General features: G+C 38.0%; 1 protein-coding gene across 1 annotated transcript; it reads right to left on the bottom strand.

The window, feature by feature from the left end:
- Positions 1-864: 864 nt before the first annotated feature.
- On the bottom strand, positions 865-15,222 carry CNOT11 (CCR4-NOT transcription complex subunit 11). The gene is made up of 7 exons (XM_015816747.2): positions 14,853-15,222; positions 12,196-12,360; positions 8,859-9,011; positions 7,929-8,131; positions 6,713-6,915; positions 3,560-3,656; positions 865-1,234 (listed from the first exon to the last, which is right to left on the bottom strand). Exons 1-7 carry the CDS (start codon positions 15,220-15,222, stop codon positions 1,037-1,039), a joined length of 1,389 nt encoding a protein of 462 aa, XP_015672233.2. The 3' UTR covers positions 865-1,036.
- Between the last annotated feature and the right edge of the window lie 1,250 nt (positions 15,223-16,472).

Raw genomic sequence — 16,472 nt, 5'->3', positions numbered from 1 at the left:
TTCTAAGTTATTGAAGGAGTGCCTTAAAATAAATGTTTTTGCCCAAAAAAATAGCATGAATTTCTCCCATTATATTTATAAATATCCTTTTTTATTTTTTGTGAAGTTTTAGTATGAACTATAATAATTCAGTAGGAGACTCCTGAAAAACTATAAAACTATTATAGGTTTAACTAACCATTTTGCACAGTAAATGATAGGCTAATAAATCGCTTTCAAAATGCCACTTCTCAATCAGAGGCAAATACAGTATTTCACATTAGCAAGATCACTGCCATGATCTATTATCGACAGCCACTATTTCCCGATGCATAGTTAAATTCACAGTATTCTCAGCAATTTTATATTGACTGGGAAATCCTAGGAGTTTAATGTGCCATTGATCTTAAACTTGTTCAAAACAATCCTAGTTAAGCACTTGATTGAATCAAACATATACTTCAACAAAAAACTTAAAGAGCAATCTACTCATAGCTTTTAGTAGCATTTTGAAAAAGAAGCGTCTTTTAAAAGGAGATGTTCTAAAGCAGGGGTGTCAAACTGCCGGCCGGATGCATCATAGCAAAACCGCGCCCACCCCATTGCCAGCAATGGAAAAAAAGCTGCAACACGTCTCGTGACATTGCGAGTTTGACACCCCTGTTCTAAAGCTCCATAGCAGCCTGTTACCTTTGCAAGAATGATTCTTGGGTCCGGAGTTTATCATTTTTAGTGGGTGATCCGTTAATTGGCAATATGTAAGCTCTCAACTTTTTCTAATTTATTTTTTAAAAAACTGATTAAAAATAAAAATTAGCTGGGACACAGATGACAATAACAATATTTTGCTAGGTAGGTTGACACCCATCTAGAGTTTCAGGTTTAACATCAGGTTAAATTTACTTAAAGTTCAAATTAGTTCAGGTTGTTCTATCAACAAAAGCTTCAACAGAAAGGCATTAATTAATAAAGCACAAATATTTTAATTGCAAGCAACAAAAAACTATACAGAATTTTTTTCACAATAATCAAATAAAAAAAATCTTCCAAATCAGTCTTATTTGGACATCTTTGTTTCTGAAGGATTTTCACCAGTGTCGAGTGTCTTCAGCAATCGAAAAAGTCCAGCTGCTTCTCTTATCCTGCTGAATTCAATACAAAAGGCTTGTACCTCTATAAATAAGTCCTGTACATTAATTATTTTGTTTCGAATCAAGGATTGCAGGAATACACAAACAAGACGTACCAGCCGATTCTAAAGCAAACAGAAACAATGTTTTTTTAAAAAGAAACATTTGAATAATCTTGATATTATGGCAAAAAATCTTTGAAGAAGCCAAGTCAACTCATAATTTATCCAAGTTTGCAAGATTTTAGAATTCTGTAATATTCCTAATAGCACATATTCCTGATATTCCTAATAGCACATAAGTATTTGCTGAAATGTTGCCATTATTTCAAATTACCTCCGAATTACAAGTATTCTCAACTTGCAACCCTTCATTTAGTGGCCCTTTAAAGTTATGAAAAGTGACAGCCAGTCCTCAAATTTATAACCATTGTTATAAACTGTGCATCCCCACAGTTACATGATCAAAATTTAGGACTTGATAACTAGCATGTATTTTAGGACAGTTGCATTTTTAAGTCATATGATCACCATTTCCAATCTTTCCAGCTCGCTTCCAACAAGCCAGATCAATGGGGAAAGCCAGATTTGCTTAATGATGTCATGATTCACTTAACTGCAATGATTCACTTAACAACCACGGCAAAAAAGATCATAAAATCAGGTAGAAATGAACCACCTTGCTTAAAAACAATACTGGTCTCAATTGTGGTTATAAATTGGGGACTACCTGTTTCAAAGAAATTAAGGCAAGGTGAAATTGGATTTTTTTGTTCTAATGTTCTAGAAATAAGCCTTTTTTGTTTCCCTTTTTATATTCACTACTTACAACCAGAAAAGATTATAATGAAAAATATGCAAATATTACATTAATAGGTTTCTCACAATTTAATGGTGGATTATTCTTTCTAATGAATGTAATAATCCAGGCTATGCTAAACAAGCTTATAAATCTGTTTTTGTAAAAGAAAACAAGTTATGCACCTGTCTAGATACCAATAGCAAAGCATTACATCTCCCACTTTGTTTCTTCTTCTCTTCCCTCAAAAGTGACAAGAAAAAAAGAAACTGATGACTAAAAGCAGTTTATGACCTTTTCCCAAATTTGCCTTATGTTTTGGTAAGAGTTTACTAATCAAAGAAGTCATTCCAGAGGATTTGTGCAAGAATACGTGATGGTTGACTTTATGCAGAAATGTTATCTCTAGAACAGGGAATTAATGTAAAACAGGAATGATCAAAAATGAGTTTCTTCCATGATAAGCAGAATAGCTAACAGTGAAGTCTCTTAATAGATCTAGTAGTTTCTTACGTAAAACTTCAAAAAGCTATTATCTTCATAGTGATGTCTCCTGTAAGGATGGTGAAAGCAGCAAATGACTCATTTATCCTCACAATATGCACCATTATCTGAAGTTTTAAGATTAGGGGAAAAGCAGGAATAGATTAAGTTGTTCTTTCATTCAATTTCCAATCTAGATTCACCTTGAGAGTACTGTCATTGTACATCATCAAATGATTGGTCATCTGATGTCAGCCCCACTAAGTAAAAATCAACTCCATAGGTAGGCTATTTTTATTGAGATATAAAATATTGCAACAAATTCTGAATTGGGGAGGTATCTGCCTGAGCTGCTTCTGGGTGTTATTTCATTGTGGACTTAATTTGCGTAGGCAATGGATATTGCATGTCTCCATCAAAGTCATCTTCCTTTCTCCCTATAGTTCAGTTAAGGAATGTCTGCATTCATCAAGGTCAGGAAAATGGCATACTAATAAAATCTGACATGTAAGTGGAGCATAGGCTCAACATCTCACCCTTTAAAGGGGAAAAATCTGGAGAAAACATCTTTGTTCAAATGGGAAGAGATAAATATCAATACAAATATAAATATTTCAAAAGGTTAAAATCCTCCTTCAAATGTAAAACCAATAGGGTTATGGACCCTTGAATTGTGAAAAATATTCAGAAACTACAGGGCTACATTTATCTATCAAAGCAACATTCTTATCCAACCAGAAAGTTCTTTGCAGCAATGACTGTTTTTGTATTTTGGCTGTCAACATATTTAAGCATATGAATAAGCAAATTTATACAGAGGCACTGAAGTATTCTGCTCAATTCATTGTAGACAAATATTTAAAGTATAGAGATGAACAGAATTTTGCTATTATGTTTATATTCTGAAGAAACTTAAATGACTATTTCTGTGATTTTTGTTTCTGCCCTTGGTCTTCTATGTATGCAACATCTTATGTGTATACTGTATGCTGTACGTGAAATATGATAAAAACATAAGGAACTAACATCTATTTTTTTAGTCAAGAGGGTTTTTGCAGTTCTTAAACTCTGCTACAATATATTTTGCTTCCCTGAATTCTTTCTGTGTCAAATGCTGCATTTTCAATTATTTTATTCAAAAAGACTATAGTATGTTTTTGGACACTTACCTGCATATACTTATCCTTAATTTGTTCACAAGTAGAAATACAATTGGATATATAAAGATGAATAAATTCTGGAGGAAGATCAACTGCTGTAGTGAGCCTGTTAAATATTTAGAAGTTAATTATTTTCAAATTGGCCATCTTTGCCGATAATCCATCTGTCACTTCAGTTGTATCATAACAGAGAGCCAGTTTGCCTAGTGGCTAAGGCATCAGCTTAGAAATCGTAACACTGAGTTCTAGTCCCTCACGAAAAGCCAGCTGGATGACCTTGGGCCAATTAGTCTCAACCTAACCCACTTCATACGATTGTTATGGGTAAAATAGGACAAAGAAGGAATATTAGATATATTCATCATCTTTAGTTATTTATAAAAATAATAAAGGCATGATACAAAAATATTTTCTAAAAAACTTTATTTTGCTGTTTTTTATTAATATATACATTGTATTCTTGTTCTATTATATTCTGTGCTTCTAAACATTCTGTTCCTTTAGCCAGAGGTTTCCAACTGGGGGTGCAAAACGATATTCCAGGGGGTGCAAAAACTTGGGTTTTCAAAATTATAGTGTATATTCATAATTCACTGCCATTATTTCGAACTTTTGTAAGGGGTGCGAGAATATATCAGAAGCGTTCTAGGGGTGCAGGGTATAGAAAAGGTCGAGAGCCACTGATTTAAGCCATTTTGGACTGCTTATTTTTGTCCACTAATTCATCTTTCACCAATTATCTTGCCCAATTTATACAAAATACATAAAAAGTGTATAGGCCCTAACAAGAGTTAATCATTCTTCATTGTACTTCATTCAGTTATAGCTAATTTATAAATAATTTCCATTATATCTCAATTTATACTGCAAGTTTATACCTAAGATAGAATACAGCTAAGATATTCTGATAGAAGAGGCAACATTTATCCTAATTTTAAAAAGATGATTGATTAGTACTCTAAACACTATCCACATGAAGCTTTTAAATTTTTCAACTAGAAGGGGAACAGTAGTTCTGAGTGATTATATACGACTGTTGCCATATTTCATTCAAAATATTGGTTATATCTTTTTTTGTTAAACTAAAGCATCTAGCATGACTAACAATACTATTATTAAATGTTATAATACATAAAATATTTAAACGGACCAAAATAACATGCTGTGGTAGAGGACACCCAGTGAATGTAATATCTATCCTTCCTCAGAATGCAGCTAAATAATAATTATTGGTTAGATTATGGATATATGAATATATTTTTCTGATTGACTCTCAAAAGCTGCTACTCATAGTTCACATCAAAATATTCCATTTAGAATGTTATCTTTCCCATCATCAAGGGAAAGGAAACTTTGCAGTCTTCAAAAGAATGAACAATTGTTTTCAGTCACACCATAAGATGCCATTATGTATCACTATAGCATGTTTGAATATTGGCTTTTTATAAACTGAATGTAGTCAAATATTACATTTGAACAGCTACTGTGTTAATCATAGTACCAAAGAGTAAATATCGCTGAAATTTATCTCAAAGAATCACCAATACAAATTGTCCTGATATAAAAATTACAGAGTAACTGTGTTTGAGTCCAATTAAATAATTGCAGTGTCTCTCATTAGAACATCACTTCCATGCAAGACTCCTTACAATTCTCTTTCCCCAATATTCTCCCTCCCATGCATATAGACAAGATCTGCTCTATCCTAATATAGCATCTGAAACTGCAATCAGAACACCAATGAAAGGATAATTATAAAGTACCTCCCATAATCACAATTAGCCATTTATACAGGAAAACAAGGATGTTACTAGAGTGGAACGTAAACTAACCTATAGTGATCATTGTCCTAATATCTCAAAGGGTCAAGGGCTTAGGGCAGTGGTGGCGAACCTATGGCACGCGTGCCAGAGACAGCACTCAGAGCCCTCTCTGTGGGCACGCACACCATGCCCCAGAGATGGCAACCATCCCTCTTCAACCAGCTGCCCACTAACTCGCCAAGGTCCCATGCATCCCAGCATAGCTGGTTTCCCTCCCCCCCCCCGTCCCATCCCTCCTGGCCGGCCTCGCATGCTCTTTTTCTGGGCACGACCCGCTGCATCGCCTCCTCAGCTGTCGGCTGGCCGTCCAGCTCAGAGGCGGCTTCTCTGAACTGCTGGCGGCGGGCTGTGGAGCCCCAGAGTGGGGTTGTGGCTGCTGACGGACACTGTCGGCCCCCATACGCTCACTGGCCTCTGTGTGCGAGGGCCAATGGTGTCAGGCAGCAGCCACCCCGGCCCCTGCCTTGCCTTGCCCTGCGACAATGGCTCCCCCACCCTACCTTGCCTTGCCTTGCCTCATCCTGCAGGATGAGCCTCCTGCCCACCGCCCCACCTGCCAGAGACCCCCTGGATCTCCCCCAACCCTGCCCGGACCCCACAGGCATCCCTCCCCACGAGCAACATCGAGGTGACCACGCCCACCTTGGCCACACCCAATCTGCCATGACCCAGCCACTCCCACCCAGTAGGCCACGCCCACCTGGCACCTGGCGATAAGTAAGTGGGTTTTGGTTTGCGATTTGGGCACTCGGTCTCTAAAAGGTTCGCCATCACTGGCTTAGGGTTTTAGATTATATTCCAAACTACAACTTATTTTCCACAGAATGTGTGAAGATCAAATTATAGATAGTCCTTGACTCACAACTATTTGTTTAGTAATCATTTGAAGTTACAATGGCACTGAAAAAAGTGACTTATGACTGGTCCTCACACTTATGCACCATCCCCCTGGTCATGTGATCAAAATTCAGATGTTTGGCAACCAGCATGTGTTCATGATGGTTGCAGTGTCTCAAGGTCATATCACCATTTGCAACTTTCCCAGCCAGCTTCCAACAAGCAATAGATTCGCTTAACAACCATGTGATTCACTTAACTGGATCAAAAAAAATCATAAAATTGGGTGCAATTTATTTAACAACTGACTTGCTTAGCAACTGAAATTCTGGTTCCAGTGATAAGTTGAGGACTACATCTACTTCACTAATACAATCATTCAAAGTATAATTTCTTCATGAGAGAAAACTGTGATGGAATTTTGCAAACTAGCTTCATATAGATGTTGAAAAATCAAACTTGTTTAATTAAATATATATAGTAATAAAAGCATTTTACTTACCGATTTACAACTTCCATTGAATGTAGAGACATGTCCATGTTGACTAATACTGAAAAGTATTCAGTTATCTGACTTGACTGCATTAATTTAAGCAGCATTTCTATAGCTACTAAAGGATTGTTTTCCACCAGATCAGGCAATTTGGCAGGAGTGAGGCCAATATGGTAAACAAGCTTAGGATCTTTCTCCAATTCTCCAAGAAGCTGCATTTTAAAAATGAAAAACAGTTTAAGTATTAACAATTAAGAGATTACCTTTCAACTTAGTTTATTTATCTAAATTACTAGTTAAAATAAAATTATAGAGAAATCACAGTAATTATTGACATCTTGTCATCCTGAATAAGGCCCACTACTGTTGTATCATCTGCGAACTTCACAATATGGTTGGTGGCAAACCTAGCACAACAGTCATGGGTCAACAGGGTGAACAGCAGCGGACTTAAGACACAGCCCTGAGGAGAACCTGTGCTCAAGAAAGAACCTGTGCTCAAGAAGAGAAAACAGCTTTAGATTGGATTGTGCCTTTACAACCTCTACCACAGTGGTTCTCAACCTGTGGGTCGGGACCCCATTTGGGGTCGATCGACCATTTCACGGGGGTTGCCAAGCAAGGCTGTCCGCCATTTTTTTTGTCCGCCATTTTTTTCCCCTTTTTCGGCGGGTGCCTTACCTCCCTTGGGCTGGGCCAGCTGGTGGTCGGCCTGCTCCGTCTCTGCCCCTTGCCAGCTACGCCTCGGCCGGCGCAGGGGGCGGAACCACGCATGTGCGGCGCTCCCGGGCAGGGAAAGCCCTCGACTTACGACCGGTTGGGTAGTCCTCGACTTACGACCGATTTAGTCCTCGACTTACGACTGGTTTAGTCCTCGATTTACGACCGGTTGGGGTCGCGGCATTAAAAAGGTTGAGAACCACTGCTCTACCATCTGATGGATCTTGTCACTCCCATGGTTTACAGAGGTGAACATTGAAAAGTGCTTTGAGTTCTCAATTTCAATAGCAAGGCAGCATATAAGTCAAGTCAAGACAATAATCTTAAAGCAGCATCTCATAGAAAGGTTATAGGGAATGTTAATTTTTACTTTTTGATGTGATTACTGAACTGTTAATCTTATATCACAATCTTGGGGTTCTAGTAAACTTGAGCTAGCTTTAATTTTGTTAAAATTAAGATATTATTTTAATAGAATTAAACAAGTCAGCAATTGACAACATACCTGCGTTTGTTGCTGTGATGACAAAGGACTTTTGAATGCTTTGGCCATGATTCGTTTGATTTCCAGTCCAGCGCTATTTTTAACACACATTGACTTATCCCACTGAATTGTATGATCTGGCTCTATTGGATTTAACCAAGCTAATTCATCTTCACAAATATGGAGTGGAGGTGGTGGGCGGATAAATTCTGGTCGAAAATGACCTGGAAAAATATATTACATTCTTTTTTAAAAATATCTCTTTTAAAATATTTACCCAGCAATCAAAATGTTCCCAAGTGTATGATCTATGCTTCTATATTTTATATATAATACATTATATTATTCTTTGTAGTTTACTTTGCAACATGTAGTATAGTGTATTAATCTATTCCAGAAACTGACAATCTCAAGCATCTAGACCAGCATATTTCTATGCTCATCTTTCTTAGCACTTATTGACTCTAATTTTATATAAAGCAGCATTTTTGCAGAGATATCCTTTATAAAACTCTCCAATGCCAATTGAGTTAGTAATAAAATAGAAATATGTCACCATGCCATTCTGCCCAACAAAACTATATTCTGGAAAATCAAAGCATAAGGAACAGAATTTAAGGCCCTACAAAAACAATTGTAACTCTAAATAAAATATAATATAATACAATATAAAATATCAATATAAACGGTAGAATATAGTACAGGTTCATGCAAAGTCAATATAGTAGCTAAGGCACTGCTCCATGTTCAACCTTAAAAGCCATAATGGAAAATATGCAACTATCTTTTCTTTATCCTCTGCTTTTCAAACTGAAGGACTACATTCATATGAACAACAGTAACTACAACCGCTATTTTCAAATATGAACATGAACAGAAATAAGGAATGGAAAATAAATGATTAATTCTTATGTTGTAATTCTATAATAAATATTCCAAAATGATGCATACTTTCAATAGGTGGTTTTGGCCCACTCACTAAGGCTTCAGTAATCTGGGATGCAACAGAGCTGTCAAACCCAGAATTTGAAGAATCTGGATCAGGATCACTGAGAATACTAGGAAAGCTAGCTTTACTTTGTGTTGGCAGCTCAGACTGACGTTCTGAAAGAAAAATTAATTCAATTTCATTTTCCCAAATCTTGAATCACAAGAACAAGAATAAACTTGTGACAAATTTACACTATTTCTGTTAATGAGAAATTAGGATTAGCTGTAAAAATTAGACACCAGGCTAGAAATCAGGAGACCATGAATTCTAGTCCCACCTTAGTCATGAAAGCCAGCTGGGTGACCTTGGGCCAGTCACTCTCTCTCAGCCCAAATCACTTCACAGGATTGTTTTGTGAGGAGGAAGGTCTGTTTGCTGCCTTGAGATACTTATAAAATAACTACAAATACAAATAAATAAATCATTTCTTCTTTAAAATCCAAAACTTTTAATCTCTAACAGCTCTTTGACCATGCTACTTTATTTTTAGAGATACAGCTGAGTTTCCAACAAGTGACTATTGGTGGACAAAATAGTTTACACAAATTATTCTGTAAATAAATACTCAGTTATTTGAATTAACAAGATGATTATCACAACGTCACTATTACTATTTTGAGCTCTATAACACTTCCTGCATGTTTGCAGAATTTTATTGTTCTCTTGTTTACGCCTCTTAAGAGATAAAAACCCTGTGGTTTCTATGAAGCAACAATGTTATTCTTAGCCTTTATACAGCATTCTTCATAGCTGAAAAGGAAACATTTTGTCTCCACATATTACATTTATAAAACATCAAATCATTCCACTACAGTTTTTAAACTTAAAATTTGGCACCTGTCCCAGAGCCAAAGTTTCTAAATATAGTGGCACCTAGGTACCCAACTGATTTGAAACTCATTAAATTTAGTACTCAAAGCATTTTGATGGAAAAATTTTGTCCCAGTACTCATCATTTGTTTGGTACTCAATGGATAAGCTAGAACTTGTCAATGTCAGTTGTCTTGTGATTCACTACATTATTCCTTATGGGAAACATTTGTTTGTTACTTATCATTTTTGGTACTCATCGCACCTTCAAGAATCAATTAATGAACAGTACTGAGGTACCACTGGCAGTTAAATGGTAACTAATTTGCTGACAGCTATAGAAAAAATCTAATATTTTTATTGTTTGGAGACAGACTTATATACCACTACTGTTTATAACAAAATTATCTTTACTTTAAAAAGGACAGACTTAGATATAAAACAAAATAAAATGCAAGCATGTGTAGTGTCGATGTTCAGGGTTAATTTTTAAGAAAGATTTTGATTGTGTCAGTTTCATTCAATATATTATTTTGAACTGTGTTTCAATAATCCCACAGAATTAATTTCTACAGTGAGAGAAAAAATTATTTAATTCCCTGCTGATTTTGTATGTTTGCCCACTGAAAAAGAAATGACAGTCTATAATTGTAATGGTAGATTTATTTTAACAGTAAGAGACAGAATAACAACAACAAAAAATCCACTGTAAATATTAAGATTAGATCACTCTTCCCAAGATACAGTGAGCAGTTACTTTTTTAAACCTCAAAAGAAAGAGAATGAATTTAGCCATCATTCTATAATGTATATTGCAAATAGCTGCTTATAGAAGGGTCCACCAAAATTAATTTACTACTGTAATGTGTGAGCTATGCTTACTGATATAAATGGCATGAAGCTACTATCCATGCCTTTCTCACACTTCTGATAAAGATTAGAAAAAATAAGCTCATGTGTTACTTACACTATATTTTCTTTAGGTGAAAAGCAAAGGTAGCCATGTTAGTCTTCAGAAAAAAAAAACATCAGAGCAATTTCCTTATTAGGTCCTCAAGGCCACAAAACAGCATGCAAATTTTCAAATTCTCTAGAGCTCTTTGAGAGCAAGAAGGTAAATAGAACAAATAAAGGGGAAAGAGTCTGATGTTCAAATAACCAGGTCCACTAAAATATCTAACTAATAATCTAAGAATCAGATTAAAAATTAAAGTTGTTCATAGTTTCATTCATCTTTATAAAAATATTATGAGAATAGATTCTAATCTCAGTATGACCATAGTACTGATTGATATGAGTTTCAAGTCAGCTTGCTACAAGAAAGAGTTTGAAAACTTCAAGTTTATAGCTAGGGTCAAGAGCTAAAAAAAAATTAATCTGATAATACAACCTCAGCATCAACTCAATTATAACTCTCTCTTCTCTAAGCAGGGAAAATAGTAAATCTCCTTTACCTTGCACTAATGAAGTATTCTATAGTCAACAATATTAGTATAAAATTTCATAAATAAGTGAGTTCTTGGGGGGGACAAGCTTGTAAGGAATATGAATTTGTGGGACTGTTTAAAAATATATATATAACTATGAACCACACAAAAGGCAATTTTAGAAGTTCTATCACAGCCCTTATACAAGCACATTGCATTTTAGAATATTTGTCATTTCAATAATAGATATTAACATAGCAAAGGCTTAGAACTTGAACCCGGATTTGCTATTCTCACGGTGCACAAATGACCCATCACATATAGAATCAATATTTCTATAAAGAAAGTTTCTAAAAGGGAATTTTTTATTTTAAGTATAGGGTGTTGGTTTTCAAATAATGACAAAACTATATATTGCTTGTGTGCTTTGTTGATTTATGAACAAAAACAGACAGCAACTCCATACCAAATTGGAAATCATTTACCTTCTAATATGTCAAAAATTATTTCTCCAAAACTATACATAATTAATATTGCAGAAACCCATATGATTAACTTCAGGCAAAACTAAAAATGTGCTATGGAGTTATGAGGAAAAAGAAAAATACAGGGAGTCCTCGACTTATGACCACAATTGAGCCCAAAATTTCTGTTGCTCAATGAGACATTAGTTAAGTGAGTTTTGCCTCATTTTACAACTTTTCTTGTCACAGTTGTTAAGTGAATCACTGTTAAGTTAGCAACATGGTCATTAAGTGAATCTGGCTTCCACATTGACTTTGCTTGTCAGAAGGTGGCAAAAGGGGATCACATGACCCTGGGATACTGCAACCATCATAAATGAGTCAGTTGCCAAGCATCCGAAATTTGAACACATGACCACGGGAATGCTGCAATGGTCTTAAGTGTGAAAAATGTCATAAGTTACATTTTTCACTGCCGTGTAACTTTGAACAGTCACCAAATGAACTGTTGTAAGTTGAGGACTCCCTATATTCACATGCAAGTTTAATCACATTTCATATTTTCATTAAAAACGTCTGTAGAAATGATTTGTTACCTGCTAATGCTAACTGAAGACCGCTTATATCTACAGATTGGCCCATATTTCCTACATCCATTGACACAATCTGTCTTGGAGTCTTTTTGAAGAGTTCTCTAGGAGGGGCCAACATCAGCTGAGAAAGGAAGAACCTTTCTGGTGGAGTAATAGGGGGCAAAAAGCCTAAAAACAAAAGAAGTTATTTTATAGTAGTAGCATTTTTCAAAGAAGTTATAGCATTTTTATTGTTGTGAGCTCAATCCAGAAAAGTATGAATTCAGTGAAATTCTTGGGGTAAAAGCAGGGAAAGGGGATTCTCACCATCCAACCATCCATCTAGAGCCGTGGTGGCAAACCTATGGCATGCGTGCCACAGGTGGCACGCAGAGCCCTCTCTGTGGGCACACACGCCCTCGCCCCAGTCCTAGGCCTTCAGCTGGGTTTTATAAAACCTTTTCGCTTTAGGCCTCCGCCGCCGGTTCAATCAATCAATCAATTTCAACTTCTTGCGGGGAAAAAAAGATCTCGCAAAGTTGGGATTGATTGAACTTTTTAGTGCCACCCAGTCTGCCATTACCACTGCAGCCACACCCACCCAATGGGCCACGCCCACCCGGCACCCGACGATACATAAGTGGGTTTTGGGTTGCAGTTTGGGCACTCGGTCTCTAAAAGGTTCGCCATCACTGATCTAGAGCCATGATGGAAGTCTGCTGACTGCCAACTGCCAAATCTCAAAGGCTCAAGATTGACTCAGATTGATTTCAAATCTCAAAGGCTCAAGATTGACTCAGCCTTCCATCCTTTCAAGATCGGTAAAATGAGGATCCAGATTGTTGGGGACAATATGCTGACTCTATAAACTGCTTAGAGAGGGCTCTAAAGCACTGTGAAGTGATATATAAGTCTTATTGCTATTGCTATCTGGTAATCCAGGTTTCCTAGGTCAGGGATCCCCAAGCCCCAGTCCGTGGACCGATACCGGGCGGCAGCATGCCAGCAACCGGTCCGCACAAACAAGCAAAGCCCCATCCATGGGATGCAGCCAGCACACAAACCCACTCTCTAGTCCGCGGAAAAACTTTTCTCCACGGAACCAGTCCCTGGTGCACAAAAGGTTGGGGACCTCTGCCCTAGGCTGTCCAAAATCTATTCAGAAAAATGTGGAAAGAGAGACACAGGCAGTGCTAAAAGTAAGGTTCTGGATTGAGGGAATTGTGAAAATACATTTTTCCTTCTGTCTTCAAGACCATCAAGTAAGCAGAGTAGAAGTGTCCATTAAGAAAATACTGAGTTAGGTTTTCACAAGCAATATCTCATTTTTTGTATAGTAAATTATACAATAACAGGAAATACGAAGCTTCTGTTCAGCTGTAAATTAAGCTAAGAGAACCTGAACCATAGAGAAGAGGTAGAAATAATGGATGGTAAAATGTAAATAAGGCAGGAAAAAGTCCACCATCATCTTTCCCAACCTGAAGAGAATGCTGCTCACATGACCATAATAATGCATATATCATTGGCTCCACAAATAAGTGTTCCTTCATATCAACAAATATAAAACATTACCTGTAGCTTCATTTATTGCCACAATTCACTGATCTTACCCATAGATAAAATCAAACTGGCAATTTGTCATTTATCTAAACCAGGGGTGTCAAACTGCCAGCCCGCGGGCCGGTTTCATCATACCGAAGCTGCACCCACCCCATTGCCGGCAGTGCAAAAAGAGCCGCAATACATCGCGACACGTCACGTGACTTGGCGAGTTTGACAACCGTGATCTAAACAAATCATTAGCTGTTATTAATCACTTTCTAGTCAACAATTACATACAAAGGACAGTGGAAATGTTACTTCCAGTATGAGACCTAATTTCCAAATGTAGTTCAAAGTCATGTTTGATATTTATGTGTATTTATGATGTTGCTGTACAAATACTTCTATTAACGAAAAGCATGCTGATTACCACAGAATACATGCTACCTATTCATCAATTGTCTACTTTCATGTTGTGCATTTTTATACCAAAACCTGTAGGTTATATAACACAGAAATGGTTAAATTAGAACAGAATAGGAATGTTTTCCAATCTTTCATCAGGTCATATTTAGCATTAAACTGGGGATCTCAGTCTCAGCAACAATCAAAGTTGGAAACTGAGATATTCGAAAAGAATTAATGAAGGATTACAGGAGAAGCAGTTATTGCAATTACATTTAAAATTATGTCACGTATCAAGAGGCAAGAGGGATATATTGAACTCCTGATAACAGAGAAATTATTCCTCTCAATCTGGTTGAGTCTTCTGAACTAGGGTTGACCACTCAGTTTAAAAGAGGGAGAAGTTGCAAAATGTTCAGATAGTACAATGTTTCTCAACCTTGACAATTTTAAGGCATGTGGACTTCAACTCCCAGAATTCCACAGCCAGCAATGCTGGCTGTGGAATTCTGGGAATTGAAGTCCACATGCCTTAAAATTGTCAAGGTTGAGAAACACTGAGATAGTACAACCCAGCCTTCAAAGAATTCATGTTGCTTCGTCCCCCATTTCAAAACAAGTTTCATCTTTTTAAGTACCATAGGAGGTCTAGGCTTTTACCGAAATGGCAAAAGGGGCCGACCCCATGGTTATTCGCCCTGGGCCAAGCGGAGGCCAGGTGAGAGAGCTACCTGACAGCGGCGGCCTTTCGTTTTCGTCCCCGCCGCCGCTCCCTGCAGTTCCGGGCCCCGAGCCGGCGGGGACGCGCTCTGGGGGCGCCGGATTCAAGAGGTGGGCGAAGATGGCGGCGAAGGGGTTTGCAGCGAGCGGCTCGGTGCGGTACATCTCCCAGAGTAGGTAGAGGGCAGTCAGGCGCTGCGGTGGTGTGGGCAGCAGATCCGGCTGCTGCAGCAGCAGCACCAGGACTGAGCCTACGCGGAAATGCTCGGCCTTTCCAAAGTAGTGGTGGAAGGCGGTAGAGAGGCCCTCAAAAGTGCTGCCTCCGGCCTCCTCAGACACGATGCTCAGCAGGCTCGTCAGTTCCTTCGGAGAAAGGCTCATCTTTCCTGGCAACGACGCGACGGTTTCACTGCTACTGCTGCTGCCGCTGCTACTATAACCGGCGACGGAAGCAGCGCCGGCCCCACCACCGGGAACTGAACCTGCCGCCGCGTCCACAACACGGCCAGGCTCGGGACTGAGACGGACCCCACTCGCTAGCATCCAGCTCCACCCTTCCCGCTCTCGGCGGCCGTCGGCGCGCGCCCGTGCACTCGACCTATCTAGCTACTCTCCCCTCATTATTTTGTTTTCTCTTCCCTGTGCGCGCGCCTCAGCGAGCCGCCACTCCGCCCCCCATTCTTTCCCCCTCCCGCGTCCCCCGTTTCCCCCCGCCCGCCGCTGCTGCCGTAAAGCGATTTGTAGCATTTGAAATGGTTACTCTTTTTCAGTACTGCCGTAAAGCCAGGAAAATAGTAGGAAGAGCATATCGATAGAACAGTGTTGCTCAACCTTGCCAAATATAAGATATATGGACTTCAACTCCCAGAAATCCCTACCCAGCTATGCTAACTGGGGATATCCGGGAGTTGAAGTCCACACATCTTAAAGTTGCCGAAGTTAAGAAACGCTGCTATATAAGAAAGAATGGAAAATAAGAGCTATTTTATTAGCTGTTTAAAGACGCCATCTCAGGAAAACAAAAGGAAGAAATTATTTTCGTTGCATGTTGATTTTAGAAATCTGGAACGAATATGTTGCTATGTTAATAGATTGGTAGTTTAATTTCCAAATTGAACTTTAAATAAAAACTCAGTCAATTTCATCTTAATATTTAGAGGTAAGACTGAAGAATATTTTTACACCTAGGCTTAGAATGTAAAATCTGTGGGTTTAGGTACCTCCCTATTTCTCATCTTGCTTGATCTTGAAAAGCTAAGCTAGGTCAGACCTGGTTAGTACTTCTTGAGGTGGCTATCAAGAAATAGACTGTAACCTATATCTGAATATTGGAGGGGGGGAACCCTAAGAAGACAACGGCAACACCTCTTCAGTACTATTGCCAGGAAATCTACATAGATGTATCTATAAAGTCACTACGGTAGAAGTCAAACGCAGTTCAAGGAGACTTTTCCCTTTATGTTATCAGGTACATTCTGTGAAGTTTAACGGAGTTTATTTCTCTGATTTCATCCAGAGTTTTTATCTTATTTTATCCATTTAATTTTAAACAAACCTGATGTATAGTTAAGCTGAGACAATTATTTTCATGGCTATCAGATCTGAATATGTTATCTACACATTTGATTTTG

This window comes from Protobothrops mucrosquamatus, unplaced genomic scaffold (genome assembly GCF_001527695.2).
Source record: "Protobothrops mucrosquamatus isolate PMUCROS unplaced genomic scaffold, P.Mucros_1.0 scaffold490, whole genome shotgun sequence".
Classification (NCBI taxonomy): Eukaryota; Metazoa; Chordata; class Lepidosauria; order Squamata; family Viperidae; genus Protobothrops; species Protobothrops mucrosquamatus.
This window is presented reverse-complemented; position numbering and strand designations above follow the sequence as displayed.

Bases quoted from the DNA above. Each gene is read 5' to 3' on its own strand.
- CNOT11 (XM_015816747.2), bottom strand. From the start codon at position 15,222: ATGAGCCTTTCTCCGAAGGAACTGACGAGCCTGCTGAGCATCGTGTCT. The intron at 9,012-12,195 runs GTAACAAATCAT...TTTTTCTTTCAG, and splicing joins TCTTCAGTTAGCATTAGCAG to AACGTCAGTCTGAGCTGCCA. The intron at 3,657-6,712 runs GTAAGTAAAATG...AATATTTAACAG, and splicing joins TCAATGGAAGTTGTAAATCG to GCTCACTACAGCAGTTGATC.